At 38.0% G+C, this 23,987-nt stretch overlaps 8 protein-coding genes and 1 long non-coding RNA gene across 18 annotated transcripts; 2 read left to right on the forward strand and 7 right to left on the reverse strand.

Moving 5' to 3' along the window:
- Positions 1-3: 3 nt before the first annotated feature.
- On the reverse strand, positions 4-2,077 carry LOC110230809 (F-box/FBD/LRR-repeat protein At1g78750). 3 transcript variants are annotated; one of them, XM_021034796.1, is made up of 4 exons: positions 1,882-2,077; positions 1,009-1,302; positions 788-928; positions 4-676 (listed from the first exon to the last, which is right to left on the reverse strand). In XM_021034796.1, the coding sequence occupies exons 1-4, from the start codon at positions 1,969-1,971 to the stop codon at positions 404-406; spliced, it is 798 nt and encodes a 265-aa protein (XP_020890455.1). In that variant the 5' UTR covers positions 1,972-2,077; the 3' UTR covers positions 4-403. The 3 variants fall into 3 exon arrangements, with proteins under 3 accessions (XP_020890455.1, XP_020890454.1, XP_020890453.1); XM_021034795.1 differs by having other exon boundaries at positions 788-859; positions 1,009-2,077; XM_021034794.1 differs by having other exon boundaries at positions 1,009-2,077.
- Positions 2,078-2,392: 315 nt separating this feature from the next.
- LOC9325269 (transcription factor IIIB 60 kDa subunit) lies at positions 2,393-6,431 on the reverse strand. 2 transcript variants are annotated; one of them, XM_002889160.2, is made up of 18 exons: positions 6,285-6,431; positions 6,014-6,077; positions 5,853-5,934; positions 5,424-5,499; positions 5,262-5,350; positions 5,101-5,177; positions 4,927-4,983; positions 4,698-4,810; positions 4,477-4,577; positions 4,291-4,377; positions 4,119-4,199; positions 3,847-3,990; positions 3,593-3,752; positions 3,410-3,504; positions 3,189-3,269; positions 2,918-3,109; positions 2,790-2,843; positions 2,393-2,705 (listed from the first exon to the last, which is right to left on the reverse strand). In XM_002889160.2, the coding sequence occupies exons 2-18, from the start codon at positions 6,073-6,075 to the stop codon at positions 2,532-2,534; spliced, it is 1,725 nt and encodes a 574-aa protein (XP_002889206.1). In that variant the 5' UTR covers positions 6,076-6,077; positions 6,285-6,431; the 3' UTR covers positions 2,393-2,531. The 2 variants fall into 2 exon arrangements, with proteins under 2 accessions (XP_002889206.1, XP_020890443.1); XM_021034784.1 differs by lacking the exons at positions 6,014-6,077; positions 6,285-6,431 and having other exon boundaries at positions 5,262-5,346; positions 5,853-5,868.
- A 173-nt stretch (positions 6,432-6,604) lies between these two features.
- Positions 6,605-8,507, reverse strand: LOC9325270 (putative F-box/FBD/LRR-repeat protein At1g78760). 2 transcript variants are annotated; one of them, XM_021034789.1, is made up of 4 exons: positions 8,422-8,507; positions 7,357-8,286; positions 7,111-7,245; positions 6,605-7,005 (listed from the first exon to the last, which is right to left on the reverse strand). In XM_021034789.1, exons 2-4 carry the CDS (start codon positions 8,278-8,280, stop codon positions 6,706-6,708), a joined length of 1,359 nt encoding a protein of 452 aa, XP_020890448.1. In that variant the 5' UTR covers positions 8,281-8,286; positions 8,422-8,507; the 3' UTR covers positions 6,605-6,705. The 2 variants fall into 2 exon arrangements, with proteins under 2 accessions (XP_020890448.1, XP_002889207.2); XM_002889161.2 differs by lacking the exon at positions 8,422-8,507 and having other exon boundaries at positions 7,357-8,415.
- Positions 8,484-13,230, forward strand: LOC9325271 (anaphase-promoting complex subunit 6). 2 transcript variants are annotated; one of them, XM_021034786.1, is made up of 17 exons: positions 8,747-9,257; positions 9,377-9,511; positions 9,704-9,777; positions 10,037-10,076; positions 10,253-10,298; positions 10,413-10,492; positions 10,647-10,822; positions 10,920-11,045; positions 11,329-11,403; positions 11,512-11,637; positions 11,796-11,865; positions 11,961-12,043; positions 12,179-12,292; positions 12,383-12,482; positions 12,587-12,622; positions 12,775-12,885; positions 13,140-13,230. In XM_021034786.1, exons 1-16 carry the CDS (start codon positions 9,012-9,014, stop codon positions 12,877-12,879), a joined length of 1,632 nt encoding a protein of 543 aa, XP_020890445.1. In that variant the 5' UTR covers positions 8,747-9,011; the 3' UTR covers positions 12,880-12,885; positions 13,140-13,230. The 2 variants fall into 2 exon arrangements, with proteins under 2 accessions (XP_020890444.1, XP_020890445.1); XM_021034785.1 differs by lacking the exon at positions 13,140-13,230 and having other exon boundaries at positions 8,484-9,257; positions 12,775-13,010.
- On the reverse strand, positions 12,955-14,974 carry LOC9323821 (pathogen-related protein). 3 transcript variants are annotated; one of them, XM_021034818.1, is made up of 5 exons: positions 14,731-14,817; positions 13,960-14,093; positions 13,735-13,867; positions 13,354-13,652; positions 12,955-13,260 (listed from the first exon to the last, which is right to left on the reverse strand). In XM_021034818.1, exons 2-5 carry the CDS (start codon positions 14,086-14,088, stop codon positions 13,105-13,107), a joined length of 717 nt encoding a protein of 238 aa, XP_020890477.1. In that variant the 5' UTR covers positions 14,089-14,093; positions 14,731-14,817; the 3' UTR covers positions 12,955-13,104. The 3 variants fall into 3 exon arrangements, with proteins under 3 accessions (XP_020890477.1, XP_020890475.1, XP_020890476.1); XM_021034816.1 differs by lacking the exon at positions 13,960-14,093 and having other exon boundaries at positions 14,731-14,974; XM_021034817.1 differs by lacking the exon at positions 14,731-14,817 and having other exon boundaries at positions 13,960-14,689.
- A 65-nt stretch (positions 14,975-15,039) lies between these two features.
- On the forward strand, positions 15,040-16,049 carry LOC9325272. Its single transcript, XR_002333973.1, has 3 exons — positions 15,040-15,271; positions 15,378-15,753; positions 15,827-16,049. It is a non-coding gene; the product is annotated as an uncharacterized LOC9325272 (long non-coding RNA).
- Positions 16,050-16,159: 110 nt separating this feature from the next.
- LOC9323822 (centromere protein X) lies at positions 16,160-18,044 on the reverse strand. 3 transcript variants are annotated; one of them, XM_021034823.1, is made up of 8 exons: positions 17,852-18,044; positions 17,657-17,703; positions 17,512-17,560; positions 17,389-17,429; positions 17,166-17,205; positions 17,030-17,083; positions 16,833-16,937; positions 16,160-16,349 (listed from the first exon to the last, which is right to left on the reverse strand). In XM_021034823.1, the coding sequence occupies exons 2-7, from the start codon at positions 17,681-17,683 to the stop codon at positions 16,834-16,836; spliced, it is 315 nt and encodes a 104-aa protein (XP_020890482.1). In that variant the 5' UTR covers positions 17,684-17,703; positions 17,852-18,044; the 3' UTR covers positions 16,160-16,349; position 16,833. The 3 variants fall into 3 exon arrangements, with proteins under 3 accessions (XP_020890482.1, XP_020890483.1, XP_002889209.1); XM_021034824.1 differs by lacking the exon at positions 16,160-16,349 and adding an exon at positions 16,373-16,462; XM_002889163.2 differs by lacking the exon at positions 16,160-16,349 and adding an exon at positions 16,482-16,643 and having other exon boundaries at positions 17,852-18,036.
- A 633-nt stretch (positions 18,045-18,677) lies between these two features.
- LOC9325273 (alpha-1,3/1,6-mannosyltransferase ALG2) lies at positions 18,678-21,687 on the reverse strand. Its single transcript, XM_021034800.1, has 9 exons — positions 21,605-21,687; positions 20,926-21,040; positions 20,564-20,680; positions 20,143-20,336; positions 19,965-20,070; positions 19,741-19,888; positions 19,505-19,626; positions 19,247-19,413; positions 18,678-19,168 (listed from the first exon to the last, which is right to left on the reverse strand). The coding sequence occupies exons 2-9, from the start codon at positions 20,984-20,986 to the stop codon at positions 18,872-18,874; spliced, it is 1,212 nt and encodes a 403-aa protein (XP_020890459.1). The 5' UTR covers positions 20,987-21,040; positions 21,605-21,687; the 3' UTR covers positions 18,678-18,871.
- On the reverse strand, positions 21,449-23,693 carry LOC9325274. Its single transcript, XM_021034791.1, has 4 exons — positions 22,790-23,693; positions 21,975-22,511; positions 21,835-21,898; positions 21,449-21,693 (listed from the first exon to the last, which is right to left on the reverse strand). The coding sequence occupies exons 1-4, from the start codon at positions 23,600-23,602 to the stop codon at positions 21,686-21,688; spliced, it is 1,422 nt and encodes a 473-aa protein (XP_020890450.1). The 5' UTR covers positions 23,603-23,693; the 3' UTR covers positions 21,449-21,685.
- Between the last annotated feature and the right edge of the window lie 294 nt (positions 23,694-23,987).

Here is a 23,987-nt window from a genome sequence, read left to right on the forward strand (position 1 = left end):
CACTTGTGTGAACCCGGTTTGTATCCATTCCGTTTAATCTGATTCGGATATCCGTCCTTAGGAACCCTAGCTGTAAACGTCATCGTTTTTAGTATGAATCACAATTGTTGATCATGTAATTGGGCTCTTATTGGGCTATTATTAGGTTATTACTTTCTTTTAGATCCGTTTCTTTAATTAGGTGTCTTTCTTTTTATGCAATTTAAACCCCAAAATTTGCAAGACTAGAGAAAACAAGTATTTGACAACTCACTAATGCCTGGTCACGAGAACTGAATCTTCAAAAAAAACTCAACCGTTATATGAAATCATCGCAAACTAAGAGAAAACAAAGAATTCATATTAACCAAGTACTCAGAAACAAACAACCTTGTATGTTTATTGGTGATGACTATGAGGATCATCAGAGAACGACAACTTTGCATGACGTAGAGAGTCTTGGAATAGTAAGGAGTTCTTTTAGGAGGACAGATTCTTCTTTCTTTATGGAATTATCCAAGCATAGGGTCAGTTCCTTGAGGATTGTTGAATTCTCAAGTAAGTAACTCACTAGTTTCATCTCCTTCGCCTCTCCTTTCAATGGTCTTTCTATCTTAACATACTTGAGAGATGATAGGAAGCGCCGAGGTCCGGACAAGATATTAATTCCCTCCTTCTCCCGATAATTAGCAGATCCCTGCAAGTACGTACCATTTAACCGAGTGGAAGAGACATTAGTCCAATATATGATACTTTCACCATTTGCATCTTAAGATGGGAAGTTCATGGTTCCGTAGACAATCCTCACCACGAAAAGAGATTTTAGATTAGGGCAGCTCTCAAGAAAGACTGGCAACATTTCCCACCTGTAGCCGTAGAACTCAACACGCAAGGAAGATAGGTTATGGAATAAGGTTAGTGGTTCACATCTTGAGTAATCATAAATGACCTACGACCAAAAAAAAAAGTATCAGGGTACACTTATAATATAAAGTTAAGCATCCCAATAGCAAATTCAATATAAGTTACCTCAAGAGTACTCGAAGCGATGATCAAGTTTTTTATGTTAGAGATCCCGACGAGAAAATCACGAATCATATTTCTTTTTTTCAGATCATTTGGATCGAACATCTTCTTGCAAATCAAGTTAAAGACAGTATCGATATCAGCTTCAACAAGCGAAGCCAGATTTTTCAGTATGAAACTACCAATTCGATGATCACTGAGCCTCAGATACTTAAGCTTGGGGGCATCAATTGCAACTACTAGATCTTCAACCAACATCTCATCACTGTCCGCAACATGAGTGAAGCTCAATAGAGACTGAGAACGCACACATGTAAATTCAAAATCATCACAGAAACTCTTGTTGATAGTTAGGTTTTCTAGAACTGGGCACTGTGAGACGAGCGTTTCAAATGCCAAATCGTCAGCAAACTTGACAATACTTAGATGGAGTTCTTTAAGAGAAGGTAAAGAAACAAACTTGGGACTAGCCAAGAATAGTCCATCGAGCGTTAAGTATACTAAGGTCTCACAAGTGTAAATGGTTTGAGGCATCTCGTAATCATAACTCCCACATGAATCATCCGAAACACCGAGATATTTCACTTTCCGACTAACAACACTGTTGATCCACCGCATGATAAGAGCAATTATAGGCTCACCATACCCACTAGAATCATACTCTAACTTAAAACTTTGAAAGCAAGATTGTCTATTAAAACCCATAAAACTGTCGACAAAACTCAAGAATGTGTTGTGGTCATACGAGAATGTGTTGCGGACATGGAAATCACAATAAGTCAAGTTCAATCCAGGTACATACTTCCAGATATTTCTCCATCTAGTGGATAACACACTACTCTTGACTACATCTTTCGTGGGAAGTTTCAAGAGTACCTGACATAGCAAACAATCTGGCAAATCGCTTATCCAATCAACTTCACCTGAGCCTTTGGCACGAACACGTTTCTCACCGTCTTCATCCATTAACGCAAATATCAAATCGAAACGAAATCCTTAAGAACTTGTAATAGAGATTCGATTAAATTAATGTATCGATCATCGACAGTTCCTAAAAATCGTGTACTATATCAAAACATACATATTTTTTGTCTGCCCGTTCCACATCCTCCGGCGGCCGTTCAGACTTCAGAGTTTCACTCTGTTCCATTCCAAATCCGGTTCGGATCGATTCGGTTTAATGATCCGATTAGTAGTCCTCGGTATCTTGATTGGTTAATACGACATCGTTTTAAGTATAAATCACACTGTAAATTTTAACTTGCAAGTCAAGTGATTGTGTTTGAATCCTCTTCTTTTACTACTGTGCCTGTGTTGGGCTTTGCTTCTTGTTAAATATCATTACTATACAGTATACATACTCTCTCAATCATTCCACCATTGTCTGTTGGGGTGATTTTTCAACTTAGCTGAAAGAAGAAATGATCATAGATCTGACAAAAGACATTTATTTGGCTTCTCCTAAAAAGCCTTTGAATTTGAGAATCAAAGATCCTACAAAAACAAAAATGAATCAAAAAGTATCATTAATACAATCCAAAATCATAACCATCCTCTTCTTCTTCCACTTCGTCTTCATAGAATTTCTCATCTGTGTTCATCTCGTATGGTGCTTCTTCATCTTCATCAATCTCATGCTCTTCCTTCTCCTTCTCTGTAACTGTCTCGGTTCTCGGTTTCTTCTGTGACTTCTTACCTGGCTGAAAGAAGAAACAAGAACAAAATTGTATAGACCTGAAAGTGATGACAACTAAGGAAACAAGAAGAGAGGATAATAAACTTACGCTAGTATCAAAGAGCTCCTCCAAAACATCGTAGTTTATTAACCCACCGAGTCTCTGTATAAGACTCCAAATCAGAAACACAAGAAAACTCCAAACGTTTTTCTTCAAAAGATACAATATATTTTTACCTTCCTCTCAAGTGTTCTGCGAACTGCTTCCATGGTTGTAGCTGGCGGAGGCGCGTTCTTTTCTTCTTCAGCACGTTTTTGTCGCTTTTCCTTTCTAGATTTCGCCACAGCTGCTTTAGAAGCTTCCACAAGGTTTCTTGCATCTTCTGGGCAATTAGCTGCCTTCAGAGCTGCTTCTTTTTCTGCTTGCTCCTACCCAACAATATAAATTATTCTCCGAGTTTCTCAATCCAAGAGAAGATAAATGATATATATAGCCTATCAATCACACCTTAACATACTCTCTGTTTTGCAAATTCCAGGCCGTCGTCTTCAACAGCGTTTCGTCCTCACCGAGAAGAATGTGATCCACCTGGGAAACAGTGAACAAGTGAAACTCTAGTAAGGGAAAAAGACTCTAGAGCATTTCTCCATTTCATGTTCCATATTCAAAGTTTAAGCATTCGACCAAGCATATCTAATACAAAACAAGAAAGCAAAATCATAGCCCACCTCAGAATCATCGTCGTCCGAACAGATGCCTGATTCATCGTCGTCCGAATATTCAGCATGTTCTTCACCCCCATATTTTTCTCCTTGGCCTTTCTCTGCGCACAAAAGATTCTCAAGAGTTCAAACGATAGCAAAAGAAGACAATAAAAAACTTTAATCTGATTACACATCAAGTACACTCACCCGGACATTGTTTTTCCCCTTTGCTTACATTTACTTGTTCATCGCTACCAACTCCTCCCTCGTTTTCTTCTCTAGCTGCTTTTTCCATTCTCTCTTTCTCTGCTCGCTGGAAAGCAGGAGGATCCGACCCACCAACAATTCCACCAGAAATTTTAATGAACTGCCGGAAAAAATTGGAAGCATCTGATTGCCATTTCTCGCCAGTTGCACAAGCATCAAAAAATAAAATGGAAAGAGACAAGTCCGAGACTTACATCATCGTGACAGCTCTTACATAATCCATAACCAAAACGTTTTAAATCCTTATGTTGACAGTTCACTACTCCTTCGTCAGAATTTGGTCTTGGGGTAAAAGCTTCTTTACGCGATATCGGTTCGCTTTTATCAAGCTCATCAACCTAGACAAGCATGTACAACAACTGAATAATACATAAAACCAACAAGTAATATGAGGCAAAAAATTGACAACATCTAATCTACAACTAGAAACGATTTGTAACATAATCATGCAAATGAAATAACTCACAGTTAAACTTCCAGCCTTGGTATTAGCAAACTCATTCAATCTTTTGGTTATTGTTGCTTCACACATATGCACAATTTTTGCCTGAAAAATATTTCGAAAACACATGAAATCGAAATATCCTAGCTCTCATCTTATAACAATATTCTTTCAAAAGCTTAAATCATATTCTTACAATATCTGCTCTAGAGCACATGATACCATGAGAAAGTGCAGCTATGTAAATTGCTGCTCCACATATTCCACTTGGTTTCCGGCCGGTCTGCAAGCCAATAGATGGCCAACATTAACACAAGCCATAATAAATAACTTTAAGCCAAAGAACACGTAGGCAACTATCCTTTTAACAATAAAAACACACCTGCATCCAATCTCTCTTCATACTAGATATAATGTTTGTAGCCGTACCAAAGACCTTATCCCAGACATTTTTTGTTATATTGTGTGCACCTTTCAATAAGTCTGCAAGTATATAATGAAACAAGAATTTGATATAATTGTTTTGTATTTTAACTAAAATAGAATGTTCTGCATCAACCCGATAAAGAAAAAGAATGGGGAGGCAGAAGACGACATACTTACTGTTCATGAATCGAGGAATGAAGATTGAAGGATCAACAAGCTCCTCATAGTTCTCGTTTTGCACAAGGTACAGCATTTCACAGAGTTGCAAGTACACAGAACCTAACTCGTAACTAGAAATGAAACCAATACCAGCATTACTCGACTCGACTCAGCAGTAGACTTAAGAGGTAATTCGGCTATCAAATAAAGAGAAACGTAGTATGGGAATGAAAACAACTCATCTTACACGCTAACTCGAAGGTAGCTTGAAAAATCAATAAGAAGAAACGGAATTTTCTTTTCCCTACAAGTAAAGAAAGTATTTGGTTAACATTCAGTGAAATAACGCATTACTCGTAACATAACTCAGCATGATATATGAGGGAAAGAAATCTGTAACTACGATCACTAAGATTCTAACCTGCAAGTCAAGTAGAGACAGGAAGACTGTACAAGTTCAGTTCTGCGCCCTTTAGTGAAGTTTTGGTCAGTTGCCATCTTCAGAAGATAAATAAAGTAAGACGGTGTAAGAATCCTGACAGATTGATTAATATTCAGACGATTTGTAAAACCTAAACATACTTCAAAGAATTCGGCAGCCATGACAATCACATCATCTCTCTCATCACCAATTCCCAAGGCATCTTTCAAATTCCTTAACTCATCTCTAGCTGCCAAAACAAAAGATGAGCCAAATGAACAAAGGAATGATACTTGAAAAAAAGCAAACTCATCTCTGTATACCTATTCTCTTTCTCCTTTCACGTGAGCTTGAAAGCCCACTCTTAACACTTGTCACAATGTTACCTGACGCTTGGCTCTGCAGGCACAGAAATAATTTCAAATGGTCGAAAAAAAGATAGCATCATAGTGAAGCAACTCTCTAGATATCACTGAAAAGACAAGAGTTTTTTATAAACTAAAATCCGTTGTCTAATCTATTATTTCTATCAAAGATATTTCTATTGATTTTAGCCAATTAAGCTGGTAAAAATTTTGGACTCGGGTAGTATATAACCTAAAGTATATCATATAAATGGAGGTAAGGATCAAGATAAAAAGGCACGAGTATATCATCTAATATTCTAATTTACTCACTAGACTGTTAAAGAATAAAAAGTTGATATATAACTTGTCATACAGCCACTAGAATAAGAGGAGCTTAGAGTATACCTGTCCAGCGGCATTCTTAACGAAGGTAACATCAGTAGAAAAATTGAAGTTTTCCAAAATCCTCCCACATAAATCACATGCCCTACAAAAAAAAAAGAACAAGCTCATCATAACTCGGAGCTAGAATCATAACCGCAAGTTTAAAAATCGAAAACACTTACAAACCACCGTCGAAGGGGCGAATTCCGGGAACATTCTTCGCACAATGCTTACACCACACCATGGCTGGAGAAAAGGAGCAAGTGTAAATCAAGAAATAGCTCCTAAACCCTAGTTATAGTCATCCTACTCAACATCATCAACACAAACAATAAATAAAGAAAAGAAAGAAAACCCACTAGATTTCGTCTTTTAGGTTGACCTCTTCAAGCAAAAATACATACAAAGTAAGATATTTTTCAAGCGATCTCAAAAAAAAACAACTTGTCTTACTAGAAATTGAACTCGCCGTCGCTTTAGATTAGCCTGCCGTAAGTTTCTCCCCCACACAATGAAAAGGAAGAGAAGGAGCCGATTAGTACTTGGTATCATGGTTAGTTAATACGGCATCGTTTGAAATATAAAACGCTTTGTAATTTTAACTTGTAAGTCAAGTGATTGGGCTTATAATGAGCTAATGGGATTTGACCAAACCGTTTGGTCGCTTTTGTGCCTTGTTAATCAACATAATAAGGTCGCAGCCCTATAATAATCTCCAAATTTATTACAAGTTTTTCCGTCTCTCTCTCAAAACAGAATTACTAGTGAATAAATGGACAGAACACAGTCATTACTACTAACAAACATATGATTGTCTTCCAAGTTACGAAACATGAAAATCATTACAAACGATGAAGAAAAGATATATTTAACATTAAGCAAGTAACCAACAACTACGAGGATCAGAAACGACAACTTTGCATGAGGTAGAGAGTCTTGGAACCGTAAGGAGTTCTTTGAGAATGACAGATTCTTCGTTCTCTCTGGAACTCTTCAAGCTTAGAGTCAGTTTCTTGAGGATTGGTGAATTCTCCAAAATGTAACTAACTAGTTTCATCCCCCTCGCCTCCCCTGTGATTGGCCTTTCTATCTTAACATACTCGAGTGTTGTTAAGAAACACAGAGGTATGGATAAAACTCCAACTCCGTCCTCTTCTGAGGAATCCTTAAATTCCTGCATATACAATCGAATTGAAGAAACACAAGGTAAGCATCAGATAGTTCCACCAGTAGCATTATAGAAAAGCAATTTCATTGTTTAAAGTGAAATAACCCTAACCACGACAAGAGATTTTAGATTTGGGCAGCTCTGGAGAAACGTGGACAACATTTTCAAGCTGTGGTCTTCGAAGTCTATGTGCAAGGAAGATAGGTTATGAAATACTGGTAGTTCACAACTCGAATCGAATATAACCTGCAAAGTAAATTTAGGTGATTATGTTTCTTATATGAAAAAGCTTAAGCACCAAAACATCGAATTCAACAAAAAAAACAAAAACTTAAGCGCAAAGTAGAAAAAGGTTACCTCAAGAGTATGCGAAGAGATGAACAATGTTTTGACAGTAGAGATCTCGGCGAGAAAATCTCGAATCATTTTTCTCTTTGGCCGATTATTTGGATCTGGTAGCTCTTCCATATTAAATATGATATTGATATTCGCCTCAACAAGAGAACCCGAATTCTTTATTCTGAACTTTGCGGTTGAATGATCACTGATGTTCAGATACTCAAGCTTAGGAGCATCAATAGCAACTTCGCATCCATCCCAACCATCAGAACAGTTACCAATATGTTTGAATCTCAGTAGAGACCGAGAACGGACACGTAAAACATCTATATCATCAACGGAACTCCTGCTTATAATCAAGCTTTCAAGAGCTGAACAGCTTGAGATGAGCTTTTCCAACACCAAAGCATTGGCAAACTTAACTATATCAAGCTCAATAGCTTTGACCAAAGGCAAAGATATAAACTGAGGATTAGGCAAGATCACATTACAGAGCTTCATAGACACCAAGCTCTCGCATGTGTAAACGGATGGAGGTATCTGGACTTCCTCATTCCCCCAAGTGTAGTCCAAAACGTCGAGAACTTTAAGTTTTTGGTTGACGACAATGTTGATCCACCGCTTGACAATAGAAATCGTGCGCTCTTCTTCATCACAATCGTACCTTAACCTAAAACGTTCGAAGCAAGACTCTCTCTCTACACCCAGGAACCTATCAACAAAACTCACGAAAGCGTTATAGTCTAGAAATTCACTGTACTCCACGTTCAAACCAGGAACATATCTCCAGAGGTTTCTCCATCTTCTGGATAACACACAACTCTTAACCACATCCTTGGTGGGGATATTCAACATTATCTGACATAGTAAGGATTCTGGTAAGTTGCTCAGCCTATCCTCATCGCTTCTTCTTTCACGTTTCGCATCTCCTCCTCTATCCATGTTAATCTGCATCGCAAATGTCAAATCAAAGAAGAAGAAGAAGAAAACACACAACATTTTGATGAAAAAATCTACTAAATGTTGGATAAAATATCTATTGAATTTCATAAGGAACCCAGTTAACGACATAAATCTGTGTACCTGCGATTTCGCGAAGCAGCATGAAGAAATCAAATATGAAGGCTCATGAAGAAGGGCGATATATACAGAGACGAATCCTCGTGGAATCCACCAGCCTGATCATAAGGGTTTTCGTAACGCTTGTATTTTCCAACTGTTCTTCTCCACTAGTGGCTAATTAACCGGGGTGGCGCAGGATAGAATAGTCGACTCGTGTACTTAGTCAAAGCAGCGCATAGTAGAACATTTAACTCGTGGCTCTGTGGGTCCCATATTGTATGTAATTATAGGCGCGTCATTTAACTTTTTGTGCACTACGTTAATAGGCCGAAAGCCCAAAACCTAATTTAGGGCCCCACCATTGACTTCGTCAAGCCTGAACACAATGGGCCTAAAGCCCATATATTATGGAAGGGGTGGGTGAAAAAATAAGGAATCACACTCCCGCCGAGGCTCTTCCCTTGTCCCGAAGCCTCTCTCGCTCAAACACTTCCGACTGGAGAAAGCGGACGAACAAAATTTCCCAATAATCTTCCGTTTTTGTTACGATCACTGCTTAGATCTTGCTAATTCTGGAATTCGTCTGGGAGAATTCGAGAGGTGAGGAAATTATGAGGGAAGAAGAAATTGAGAAGATCCGAGGAGTGGTTCGAGACTGCGTCAGTAAGCATTTGTATTCGTCAGCCATCTTCTTCGCCGACAAAGTAGCGGCTCTTACAAATGATCCAGCTGACATATATATGCAAGCTCAAGCTCTATTCCTCGGCCGCCATTACCGTCGCGCCTTTCACCTTCTTAACGCTTCTAAGATTGTCCTCCGAGATCTTCGATTCCGTTACCTCGCCGCCAAGTGCCTCGTAATTCCAATTTTTCTATCTATTTCTCTTGTTTTAGATGGGATGGGTTTGGGAATTTCAGATTGTTTCGCTTCAATGGAGGGTTTTAGGGTTTATCGGTATTTTCTGTGTGTTCTCAGGAGGAATTGAAGGAGTGGGATCAGTGTCTCTTGATGCTTGGTGATGCGAAGGTTGATGAAGATGGAATTGTGTATGATGCTAAAGACGGGAACGTGATAGATTTTGATAAAGATGGAGAAGACCGAGAGATAAATGTAAGTTTTCTACAACTTTCAAATGTATAGTATATCAATTTAGACTAGGTAAGTATTATCTACTTCGACTCAAGAAGGTTTATTTGCGAAACTGTTGGAATTACATTAACTGGTCGACTACTACATACAGTTTCCACTATACCATTCGAGGTTGAAGGTTATGCACTGATATATTGTTATCTACTTTTGCAGATATCATCAGCAATATGCTTTCTTAGAGGAAAAGCATACGGAGCCTTACAAAACCGTTCTCAGGCTCGACAATGGTCAGTGAGCCTTCTTTCACCTTATCTTTCTTGTTCAGGGGATCATCTGTCATCTGCGTTCTTATGATTTTGAGAGAGCGATTTTATTGAGTTAGTGGTGTTACATGAACTTAGCACGTATAAAAGATTTACTCAAGTGCTAGTGGGATTATTGGGAACTTGTGTGTATGTTGGCTGATCCATCTATTATTATTCAGTGTTGTGTGGGAATCTTGAGCTTCATATCTAATTAACTCATTAATTTCGGCTGTGTTTGCAGGTACAAAGCTGCGATAAAGGCTGATCCTCTGTGCTATGAGGTATTTCTACCCCCCTAGTCAATTGCTGCTTATTATTTTTAGTTACCATGGGAAGTTGCAGAGCTAATGTGGGAAAATAAAATTCTCTTCATTACTGTAGTAGTAAGAACCTGATGTACCTCTATAGATCAGAAAAACTGTTACATATATGTGATTTCTGTAATCTATCCTTTCAGGCTTTGGAATGCCTGATTGAGAGTCATATGCTTACATCTGAAGAAGGTGAGTTATAGTTTAAGCATTTTTGTTGTTTTTTATTTTATCGTCTTATTTGTTTCAAGGTCCAGTCAATTACATGACTAGAAGGAACTGAGACTTTAATTACATAAAATTCAGAATCGAGTCTGCTTTCTTCACTGCAATTTAGTCCAGAAGACGGATGGCTCTCTTCTTTCTATTCATGCTTGATAAAGAAGGTAAACATTTTTATGTAGTTAAGTGTTTGATCCAATGTGTCAATAGTTATGTGGCACCTATATTTGGATTTACTTGCTGATTCTCTATTCTGTTGATTTCTTTTTGTAAGCTTATTTTCTTTTCTTCTTGGTACTTACTATTCTTCATGTCCAGTATGACAAAGAGAACACGGTAGAACTCAAGTTCAAGAAGCTTGAGAACGAGACTAGTGGTAGTGTCTCTGGCTCATCTATGATCACGTTGGCTAATAACACTGATCTGTTGGCCTGTAAAGCTGAGTACTACCATCAATGCTGTGAATATCAAAAGTGTTTCGAACTAACCGCTGCGTAAGTTGTATATTACTGCTGATACTAAATTTTGAGCAATATGATATGAAACTCGAATGATTCCAGCAATGTGGTCTCTTTTGGTCTTATTTGACAGACTCCTTGAGAAAGATCCTTTTCATCTGAAGTGTACCTTGGTACATTTGGCCGCTGCCATGGAACTTGGTAATTCAAATGAGCTCTATCTGATGGCGTGCAATTTGGTAAAAGACTACCCTTCGAAGTGAGTATTAAATTTTTTTTCTCAAGCTATATGGCCAGTGGGTGAGCATGTATATAGTTCTTATGTTTTTATCCCAATCCTAGCTAGGATAGTTAACCTGTTTTATGGTTCAGCTTGTCAAGACCTTGAATCAACTTCAAGAGCATGTTTTTTTGGTTGAATATGTTTTCTGTATTTGATTTGATCTCGTTAAAATGTTTTGGCATTTTTTTGTTTGAGCCAAATTTTTATGATTCCTTTGCTTGATGCTCTGTGGTATAAATACTCATACATGGTCTTGTAGGGCGCTGTCATGGTTTGCTGTGGGCTGTTACTACTATTGTATCAAAAAGTATGCTGAAGCTCGGCGGTACTTTAGGTAACTATGCTATGGCATTATGCAGTCTTGATCAACTCTAGTAGTAGTAGTAGGTAGGTGCATATGTGTCTGACCTGGAGCTCCATTTCTTTTAATATGGTCTTCCAGCAAAGCTACGAGTATAGATGGCTCATTCTCACCAGCTTGGATAGGTTATGGTAATTCATTTGCCGCCCAAGAGGAGGGTGACCAAGCCATGTCTGCCTATCGCACTGCCGCTAGGCTATTTCCAGGGTAATCAAGTTACTCTTGTTTTCTTCAAGACTAGTGACTGTAAATCTGTAACTTGTGTCCAAAATGAATCATTCTTAGCCCTGAAGCATTGTAGAAGTCTTCTTATTACGTTACAAATTGTTTTTTACAGGTTGAATCTTGATCTTATCTTGTTCCAGGTGTCATTTGCCAACTCTGTACATTGGAATGGAGTATATGCGAACTCACAGCTACAAGCTTGCGGACCAGGTAACAAGTTAGAAAATGTTGTGTGGTGTCTTCAAATTATATATCCTATCTTTGTGCTAATATTGTATTTATTTTGATCCCTTCTTTTTGTCCAGTTTTTCATGCAAGCAAAGGCGATATGCCCTTCAGATCCACTTGTTTATAATGAACTCGGAGTTGTTGCATATCATATGAAAGAGTGCGTTCCTCTTCTCTCTACAGTCTGCTTATCTCCAAAATTTCCAAATGTTATTTAATGACAAAGCTACATTATAAAATGGGAAGAAGGTGAACTATCCAATAAATTGAATCAACATCATTAACTACATTTCAGGTATGGTAAAGCTGTGCGGTGGTTTGAGAAGACGTTGTCCCATATACCATCTGTATTAACTGAAACCTGGGAACCAACTGTGGTCAATCTCGCTCATGCATATAGAAAGCTAAGGTATATAGGTGCACACACAGCTACCATGGTCTTCCTCTTACGTAGGCATTCTCGTCTTGTGAATTGACTTGTAAATATTATTACCAACAGAAAGGACCGTGAAGCTATCTCATATTATGAAAGAGCACTTACACTATCAACCAAAAGCTTAAGCACTTATTCCGGCTTGGGTTACACTTACCATTTGCAGGTATTTGAATGTACTTTTAAACACCAGCCATTTCTTTGAAACAGTACTAACATTAATTATAACAAAACCCGTAATTTTTCCATTTCCATCTCATTCTTGTCCAGGGGAATTTCTCAGCTGCCATCTCATATTATCACAAGGTATACACACTACTATATATGAGAGAACGATAATTATTTCCTTAATAATTAACATATAAACACTTTTCTTCTCTATCAGAGTCAGACTAAGCGCTATACATTGTTTATTTTCTCTGATGATTCTTTTTTCTGTTTTTTCCCTCTATTTTCAGGCCTTGTGGTTGAAACCTGATGATCAATTCTGTACTGAGATGTTGAACGTGGCTCTCATGGATGAATGTCAGAACGGGGTTGATGCAAAGGTTGAGCTCTGCTAGAAATTGGTCAGTTAAATTAACCGCCTTATTCTAGTTCTTGTTGTAATTTATCTGTACGATTATCATTGTGACGCCTAACATAACTTATAATTTATTACATGCATCAATAACCAAGAGACTGTTACAATATATTCTTTAAAGGGTCAAATACACTTCTGCTTTTCTTATTTCTGGTATAAACCAACATTATACGGACAATAGACATTCATAGATCATTATTATTTTTTAGTGTGTGAATGGGCAGCTTTGTTTGTCTGCAGTGTTGTCTCCTCTGTCTGTGGTTTTGGTCTCTGATATAGGACGTCCCTTGAGTAGTTCCCCGAACAGCTCTCCTGGATCATAGTAAATCTCGATCTCCTCTGCTCTAAGCGTTTCATCAACCTGTAGAGAACCTCTAGAAGTAAGTAAATCCTGATGCTAGAGTTTTAACCATTTAAAGATTACGAGGGACACAAATTCATGTTTCAAACATACCTTTAGAACTCCTAGACCCATGAATTGAACCATTTCCCCAGTAGGAGCATGACCTTTGAAAGTTCCTTCAAAGTATCCCCAGTGTCTAAACTTGAAGGCTATAACAGGCGGTCCCGAGTACACAGAGAGTATTTCCCACGCAAACCCGCGTGGTAAAGCAGATCTAAAGGCGTCATGTGATGACTCAAAGCTCTCTTCCTCTGGCTTGTAGTACTGAAACTCTTCAGGCAAAGAGTTCTTGAGCAAAGCATTGTAACTCCCAAGCCTAAGCGTCTCTTCAGCTGATAAACCTTCTCTCCCTAATAATTAAACGACACTTAAATCTTTGTTTGGTAATTACGCAGTTTAAGATCATATTGATTAAGTGCTAGTTGTAATTACCATTGACAAAGAGCTTAAATTTCTCAGGGTTTATAGTCTTGAAGTCCTGTAAACGGATCTTATGTGAGAACTCCATCTCCCATGACTTGATTGCGTTTTGCACAGTCTCTTCTAACGAACCTTGTGGCCACACCTGCGCTCAAAATCAAACACTATCAACGAATCAGATTCACAAAATATAAACATAGCACATACCTTAAGTGAAACATAAATTAACCGAAGGACCTTGGTCTGGCCTTCTTCAAAGAGCTGGTTCACACTATTGAAGTCTGGAGGGAGACCATACCTCCATTGAACCTGTCCTGCATCTTCAAGGACTGATCTATACTTATCTCTCTCTTCCCTAGTAGCCATATTAGCTTTTGATGGAGAAATAGTTATGATGGCTTGTATCTTTAATAATCTCACAATACATGTTGATTGATATTAAGAAAATAGTTTAAAATGGATTAGTGGTGAATCCCGTTTTCTTATCCACGTAAAGTTGACATTTTGAAGTTGTTAATTGTCTCAATCACATTTCTAAATATCTTCATGACTATGTTGCAACCAATAACCCACAATTACTTCTTTGTCTATCCAAATTGGCTTCTTTTCTACCCAATGACATTTTCTAAGACTAGGAAATAAAAAGTGTAAACCAAGGAATTTTACAAGAAAGTCTTGTGTAACTTGTGACATAATGACCTTTTCTAAGACTAGGAAATAAAAAATGTAAACCAAGGAATTTTACAAGAAAGTCTTGTGTAACTTTTTTAAGTATATGTTTGCTATGTATGTCACATCGGATATTATATGGTAATCAAAGATTCTTGATTTTTTTTTGGAAATTATTGCAGAAACTAGTGAACCATTTAATTACTATATAGGTCACTACTTAAATTATGATGTTTTTGTACATCTAGTCTAACAGCGTAGTGATTTGTGTTAGTCACAATCTAAGCATATTGTTGATAAAGATAAAGATAGGCAAGAGAAAGAGTTGGTTTTAGTTACCTGGGTTCTTTCTTCTTCGAAAAGCTTGTTCACGGTGTCAAAAATCGGAGGACCACCGTATCTCCACCGTATGTTTCCCCTTTTTTCATCGTTCAAGATTGATCGGTACTTGTCGGCGGCCAATTTCAGAGACGAAAGTCCACCCTCTAGAGCATCCGCAGAAAAAGACATTTTTGTGAGTTTTGCATAGAGATTATAAAGATAAAAAGACACAATCTCTGACTCTACTATATATATACCAATGTAACCTTTTTACATATGACGATGATGTCAGCAAAAAAAGACAGATGTCAGGATTTGGTCGTAAAGAATTAGAAGAGTCATCACTCACGGTTTGAAGAAGTTTTTTTACTGGCGGGAGACTCCGTTTATGGAAAAAGAGGAAGAATATACAGAATGTTAACTTTCCTTTTCTTTAGGGTGCTGAGCTATATAAATTCAGGCAACACTTGTTTCATAGCTTCTGCGTTGCAGTGCTTCACTCATACTGTGCCTCTTCTTGAGAGCCTTCACTCATACAAATGTCAAAGCCCTTGCAACCGTACGACTAAGACTATTCAAAACCTCTCTCTTTTTTTTTTGTCTGATTTTAGTCAATGCCCTGTTTCTTCATGGTCTTAATCTTAAAGCTCCTTTTGGGTTTTCAGGTGGCAGCGAGACATTCTGTGTTATGCATGCTCTCCAAGATCATCATATTAAGCTTGCTCTCAACTCTTCAGGATCTTATATAACGAATGATCAATTTCGTGATAATCTAAATCGTATGACATCTACTTCTTCTTTTTTTCCCTTCTCATAACTTTGTGTTTGATGAGATTTCTTCATAAGAATGGTTTAACCTTAAGCCACCACAGATTTTTAATCTGACTTTCAGATAAACAACCAAGAAGATGCCCATGAATTTCTACAGTCGGTTTTGGATAAGTTAAAGAGATGTTTGAATCCTAGAAACAGGCCTGGCTCTGTCTCTTCTCAAGATGTTAACATTGTTGACCATGTCTTTGGTGCCGTCTCATGAGTAGGGTAAGAAAAGTTAATAATTCAATATCATACTATTAATCTAGTGTTGAAGCAATTTTCATATCTTCTTTTTCAGCATCTGGTCACAGTTATGAGAATGTCGGTAATTTGAAGTTTTCAACAAAGCGAGGGCTTTGAGACTAGCTGGAGAAACGAGTGTGTATCTGATCATGGTGTCGGTACTTCTAACAAAGCATGCAACTACTCGGTGGGAGTAATGATCCCGGCTGTAAATTATTCAGATTTACGTTGTCGTGTTTCATTCAACAGACATTGATGGTGATTCTTACATGAGGGATGATATCGAGTCAACTAAGGCTGAGATCATTTGCTGAGACCTCTCACCAGGACGAAGCCTAAGTTGTACTTGTATCCAGCTACTTATGTGCAAAATCAAGGCTTGTCTCCAAAATGCAAAGGTACTGTCTTTTTACTATTGGTTTACAGATAGCTTTAGTCTTGATTAGATAATATATCCTCAGTTTAGACAAGCTCTTATATTGTGCTTGCTGTTTCTGCAGATCCGAAGGCTAAAGAAATTGCTCTTTCATACCGTAAGAAGATTCCTACATCTCGCTCTTCCGCTTTATATCAGCCTTCTACGATCAAGAAAGGGAAAATCTCTAAGAGCAGAAGATCGACGATGGCGAAGATTTATTCTTACATTTCAGAGTATTTTGGTGTGTTACTGGTGATAGCATTGGAATCAGCTCTGAAGCACATTGAGCATATATCGAAAATCAAGTCAAAGATATATATATATATATATATATGTTTCGTTCTACATGAACCATATATTACATTTACCACACTAGCCTAGCCTATAAACAAACTAGTGGTATGATCTTCAGAATAACTTTTGTGGAATAATCCCTGATAATCTTCACATATTTCTACAAAGGAAAAGATCAAATAACACATCACTACAAGAACAAATGCCATGATCTATAAGCGTTGTGTGTTTTTAGACGAAGGAGTAAAGATACGAGATTTCAATTTCATTAGCTCATCAACAACAACATAAACAGAAGCAAAATAAAACGAAAGATGCAGGGACAAGCATGTGCTATTCTCAATCATACCTTAAAAGTCCAAAAGAAGTTGGGGAAGAATCCTCTCTAAATGAGTAGCTTCAATCTTGTCCATTCCCTCAGCTTCAGCGATTATAGCAGCACGCTGCACAGCCTCTGCCAATGCCGATAAAAATCCTTTAGATAGATTATAGATACAACATGAATTAAGGAGAACACTGAGTATTTTCTAAAATGCAAACATGGACCTGAGACAAAACTCTTGAGAAGTTCACAGCTGAGTTTTAAAGCATTTGCGTTTGCTACAAGAACCAATAACCAGAAATATTAATGTATCATCTCGCAAATTTACATGACAAAGTAAGCGATAGTGTATAAACGAACCAGAAGCAAGTCTGTTCTTCTTGGTTGTTCCCAGAGCAATCTGCACAAAGTGTAAATACACAACCTAGAATCACAAATGGTAATCTTCCTCCCTTTTTAAATTTTTTTTGAAATTTCGAAATCAGAAGATCATAACTGTTACAAGATTAACCTCATACACCAGTATCAAGCGAAGGAATTACGATACCAAATGAACATGAAACTTGCGATTTTGATAGAATACCTCAGCTTCCGTAGCATCAATGGCATCGCTCCTCTCCCTTTCTGCATCGCAATCGAATATAAAAGCTCGCAGATAAGATTAACATAAGCGAATAAGTTTCTCTGATAAAACATGGATGTGTACCGCGAAATCTTCGGGCCCAAATGTGCTTAAAAATGGCGTGAATCAGATCCTAATTCCATGAAAATCGAAGGTAAGAATGTGAGAATCGTCTAATGGAGACGATAAAACGGCGAAAGAGAAAAATGAAGACGTGAGCAGAGATTACAGAATCGAAGGTATTGTTCGCATCCATGACGCATGTAACGAAGCTTCCTGGTGCAAAAAACAAAACGGAGACCGCTAAAAACTTAGAGAAGTTATTTTGAAAAAGTAAAACTAGAAGAATCATGGAAAATCAACACCATTACATACAAAATCACAAAACCGATTCTACAATTGAAAAACCACAAACTATATATACCCTGAGATGTTGATACAACGAAGGTAGCGATTTACAGTGAGGCCGCGATAACGAGCTCCGATGGAGGATTGGAGGGAAGAGAACTGGGATTTAGAAGTCGATGAAGGAAAAAGAAACGAAATCTAAAACGACACCGTTTTAAATCGATATGGTGGAGAAGCCCAGCCCATTAAGTATAATAAAACGCATTGTTTGGTTAAATTTCTCAGACGCGCCTCACTTAGCTCACTTTCTCAAATTATTAAAAATCCTGCGATTTTTGTGGTCTATATAACCCCCTACCCGAATTGCTGACACGCGCTCTACGCGCTCATCATGCGCGTGGGGATATTCTTCAATTATTTCCCTATTGCCTCTGTAAACCGTAACGACACCGTTTAGTAAATTGTAATCTATATTGAAGAATAATCCGGCCTGGCCCAAAGGGAAGAAAGGTAGAGAGTAGAGGGAGAGTCGATTTGGTAAGTCACAGCTGGATGGAAGACAGGTCGATTTACCGCTGTACGAGTTCCCATTCCGAACGGAGAGAGATAGATTCAACAGAGGCTTGGGGTCAAATAAAGACAAAGGATATGTTTTTTTTTTTTTGGTCAGGGTCACAAAGGATATGTAAGTGACCATTGAGTTGTAGATTGACATAGTTAACCTGTATGTATCGGCTTGGCTTCGTCCAAAACTAAAAAAATGAAATGTGGAATGAATCAGGTAATAGCCCTTAGTACCACCTCATGCAATGTTAACATGATTATTATACAAGCCCAATAAAGCACAAATTTTATAGACCGAAATTTCATTGACTTGGATTGGTCGATATCTGACCAGAGACTGAGATTTACTGATTCGATTTTATTTCCTCAAATTTATCCTCAAACCCAAACCGAAAACAAAACTGTCAACCTAAATTTAACCAATCTTCATGTTCAACATGATTGATCCCAACAATAAAGCCCCTGTAGTTTCAGACCTAAGCCTAAAGTATGCTGTTTAACGAACGATCTATGATTGCTAAACAGAGGAATCTCAATCTTCTTTAGGACTTGATACGACATCAACGAGATACTGATTCAACTTCTGTCCAAACGTCTTCACAGAGAATGATTCAACGACATGATTCCTGGCTTCAGCTCCCATTCTATTCGCCAACTCAGGATTCTCGATGAATCTAGCCATCGCCGAACTGAAATCTTCTGGAGTCGGTTCACAAAGATAGCCTGTTACTCCATTCTTTACCGTCTCCACGGGGCCACCACTGTTGCAGGCTATCACGGGTTTGTATGCAGCCATTGCTTCTAATGGAACAATACCAAAATGTTCATCCTAGCATTTGATATGGACCATGAGAATTGAGATGAGATTGAAACTTGGAGGAAGACAAAAAAGTATGATGACTTTTACCGTAGGCGTGTAGAGAACGCACAAGCAGCTTGAGAGAAGTTCATTTCTTTCAGCGGTTGAACAAGATGTGATAAAGTTAACTCGATCAAAAACTCCTTCTTTCTCAGCTAAACTTCTGAGCTCCTCCAAGTACTCTACATTCTCCTTCAGTCGCTCATCATATCCACCTGAATAACGAAGTTTTGTTAGAATACAAACAGTAAATCTCCATCTGATAATGATTATGAAAGGAATTTGAATAATAAATAATACACTTGCCTGCAACGGTAAGGGTAACATCACTCAGATTTTGCTTATGTTTGCATAGCATAGCAAAAGCTGAAACGGCTAGATCGATGTTCTTTTTCCTCTCAAAGCGGTTTATGGAGAGGAAATTCAACCTGCTCGAGACAAAGCAGAAGAGAAGAACTTATAGAAACCGACAGAGAAGTAATCTGCCATAAGGAAGCTTGCTTTTCTATCCTGGAAATTTGGAGTTCAGGGATATACAATACTTATAAGTATGGGATTCATTGAACTGATCGATATTGACTGCTGGGTAAAGTACAGCTGGGCGATTTCCTTGTGCATTTAGCCTTTTAAATGTACTGGCAAATGTTGATGCCGTGAAGTTACTGTTAACAAGGATCATATCAGCCATCCCTACAATCCCACAAGTGATATAAGAACAATTGATGTCAGATGGATGTAAGTAAGAGGAAATGAACGAAAACCAAACCTGTGGTTTGTTCTTCGATGAAATCAATGGGTTTTCGATACATCCGTCTAAGTGCTGTTGTATGCTTAGCTAGCAAGAGATCCGGGAAATGGCAGTAGAAAACAACCTATAGCCACAAGATTAAGCTACTGTATAAAGTGAGGACAAGATATGATGACTAAAAGCAAAGTTTGAATACCTTAGATGACCTTTTGAGTTTCAGCAATGGGACTACGACTGAAACCTGGTCTGCTAGTATAACATCGAACGAAGACCAACCCAAAAGAACACAGAGAGCAACAAACAAGCACCGCAGATAAGCACACACTGCGTGTAGTCGGTAGAAAATATGCCGTGGCAGGAAAGAGCCATACACCGTAACTCGAAAGATACCTGGATAGTTGTCAAGACATGAATCATAAATCTCAAACCGTGATCATATAATGCTTACAAATTTGAAGAATATCCTGAAACTATATAGAAAACCAAATGAGAAATTGAGAGTCAAGAATCTAAACTCTCTATAGATAGCTCTTTCAAAGCAAACATCTTTATTCAAGCATGAAATTTTATAGAAAAGCTTCCGCTCTATAATAAAGTCAAGCAAAATCGTCACTCACCGGATAGAGTTTCCTCGAAGCATCTGGATTTGTCGTGGTGAGAGGTGAAGACATGAACTTTGTGACCATGCGACGCAAGCTCAACCGCCGCATCAACAATCAATCTCTCTGCTCCGCCTGCATATACCAGAAACAACGCACTAGCGTAAATTTATGATAGCCAAACAAGAAGATGATAACTTATTGATTTATGTATCAAATCTAAGTCTGTTAAAGTCGTTCTTGATCTCTCAATTACGTTTAATCTTTGAATTTGGGTAATAACTCCTCGGAAGCAAGATAGATCCCAGAAGGACCAATTATACGAGAGGAAGAAGGTTAATCAGGTGATATTAAAATCGAAGGCTTGGTGAAGATCGTACCTATTCCAAGATCTGGATGTATAATGGCGATGTTCATCTTTGAACCTTCTTTTTTCCCCATTTTGATCTGACTTTCCACACTGACTGGTTTATGTTTTTCTGTTTGCGGTTTCCTGTGAACAAAATATGAGAGGCGTCAAAAAGTAAGATATTTGACCCGCCCGTCTTGTCTTGGACCGATTGAATTAAAAAAGGAAAATTTAATAAATTTGGGTAAGATGAGGGTTGTTAGGCCCACAACTGTCGGCCCAGATAGCCCAATATTTGATTAAATTATTTAATATCTCGAAATTAATTATTATTATTATTCTTTTTACAGTAACAACGATGTTTTAAAATGCAAAATAAATTTGGCTTAATAATTGATTCGTACGTTCATTGGTTTTTTTTCTGAAAATAAAATGTTGAATTTTTATTAAATTATGAGAAAAACAGTATATTTTATAACAAATGTTTATGTAAATAAATGATTTCCTCAGTGTCTTGCAACATTCTATTTAATTTTTTAAACTTTAATGGACACTTTTGTTATAATACTCCATAATTCTCAGTGAGAAAAGAAGAGAATATTTTTTAATAATCCAAACTGAGAATCAAAAGTTGGGTACACTAATACATATTGTCATTAATAAAGTCGTGAGAAGTTTGATAAGATGCCGAAGACTAAATATGATCGTACCTGAAGATTCAGTGCCTTCCATATACATAACTTTGTGCTTCTTGACTCTTAAATTGAATACGTAGAAGAGAAACAATATGATTAAGCCTCTGCGTAGACAAAACATAAATACTGGTTAATTGCATCTAAAAAAAAATCCATCAACCAGCTTAAAATGTCTGAAAGCAATAACTAAGGTTCTGTATCAAAAACTGTGAATAGATCATGTAATCATGTACATAAGTACTAACCGACACATGCCTCAGCCTCATCGTTGTCCTGTGGGTTATCAGCTTTATCTTCGCACATATGTTCCTGAAATGATTCACAATTCAATTTAAGAAATAAAATGATAATAGAGAGTGCTTGTTCTCTTGGTATTCTTTCTCACCTCGACCGCAGATGATGGGTTCTCATTGTTCTCGTTAGCATTAAATATAGCAAGAGAAGCAACGCCTTTCATTACTCTACGTGGTAGAAGCTCAAAATCCCAGCCAAGTAGTTCACAGACAAAACGAGCAAAAGCCTTGTGAGCTCGTATTTTCATTTTCGGTACTTTAGTACAATGTTGAACAACTCCATAACAGTGTTTGAATCTTTTTATCATCTTCGTATCAGTCGCAGCACAACACATCAGACAGATAAAGGCTCCACCTTCATAGTTTTTCTCATAGTAACTCTTGAGCTCAACATTCTCTGAGAAGACTCTAGATATTAACTCCAACTCCTCAGACAAATTTTCTTTCTCCTCAATTCCATCAACAGAATTAGTACCATCCTTGGCGAAAATGTCTTTCAAAGCTTCTGATGCATTCTGTTGCATTTGTAACACAGCAGCCTTTGCGTGTTCTTCAACCGACATGACCTGTTGCTTCTCCTGAGGAATCTTCGAGTCTGAAGGCGGCTCAGAGGCACCTTCCACAACCGTCTGTCAAAAGCAATAACCAAAAAAAAAGGTTTAGTATCTCTGAATGACCAGAACCATTCAAGAATCACAATGATCCAGCAAATTCATTTTTCGTCGCCACAATCAGATCAAAACCTTTCCTCACAACAACATTAATAAACTGATAAGCTTGTCTTAGATCATTATCAGACTATAATCCGGCCATTAATTGAATTCCCACAAGCAAATCAATCATCTTTTTTTGAAGCCACAGACTGCAATAGTTGGAAGCTAACTTCTTTCAAGTCATAGAATCTAACCTGAGCGTCTTTTTGGCTAGAAGCAACTGGATTGGTAACGTCCCAGCCAAGAACATTGCAGACAACTTGTGCAAGAGCTCTATGCTGAGTTTTCAAATCCGTCTTGTGAATCGCAAGTGAATGCTGAATTAAAGCTAAACAGCTCTTGAATTTCCTACAACTTTTCTCTCCAGTGCCACCACAAACCAAACACCAAAACTCTCCATTCCCAGTGTTCTTCTCATAGTATTCCTTGAGCTTCGCATTCTCTTCAAACACTCTCGATAGAAACTGGAACTCCTTGGAAGAAGATTCTTCTTTCTCCGAAGACTGATCCTCGTCTCCTTCATCGACTTCAGAGTCATCTCCTCCAGCGACTGAGCTATCTTCTTCACCGGATTTTCTACCGAAGAACTCGCGACAGGTGCGATGGATATCTCTCTGAAGCATATTCGCAGCCAACTTCTCTTTCTCCTCCGCCGAAACAGGTCGCGCCTTTTTACACGGCCTGTATTCAGGCCATCCCGATCCCGTAGGAGGAGACTGCAGCACATCATTGACGGGCCATTCTCGACCCGAATCGGACCTCGGACGCTTGTTATTGTAGAGATTTTGAGGATTGTTAGGGTTTCTAGATATGATCGGTGCAGTAACAGCTCCATAGCGAGAGAGAAGTTGCAAATCCGCCGGCGGGATGTAATTCGACCTGGGTCGTTGAATCGGGTTGAAATTAGGGCTAGGGATTGGGTTTCGGGTCGGAGGACCTTGGTGCCAGAGCGAATGAAGGTAGATTACTTCTTGCTTCAGAGATTCATCGTCGTAAGGATTCATCATTCTTTGTTCCGTTTATTTTCCGGCGATGAAGAATTTCAAGGTTTCCGTTTTTGTCATTAGTTCACTTTTTAACTTTTACATTAGATCTCTCTTTTGCCATTTACTGCATTTTAACGCCTGAACTTTCACTTTATTATGTTTCTAACCTATTAATGTATTCTGGTTTTAACAAGTTAGATCCAGAACTTTAACGTTTTAATATTTCCACCCCAAAATCTCTGTTTTGAACAAACTGAACCCTATACATTTACATTGTGTAATATTATGACTTTGGGTTCGTCATCATAGGCATGTCGACCCCATATCTAATATCTTTATGGTTAGACAACCTCAACCCTAAAGAACATTTTAGATACGAATTGACATGAAGATCAATCGAAATTTT

This window comes from Arabidopsis lyrata (genome assembly GCF_000004255.2).
Source record: "Arabidopsis lyrata subsp. lyrata unplaced genomic scaffold ARALYscaffold_2, whole genome shotgun sequence".
NCBI classification, from domain to species: domain Eukaryota; kingdom Viridiplantae; phylum Streptophyta; class Magnoliopsida; order Brassicales; family Brassicaceae; genus Arabidopsis; species Arabidopsis lyrata.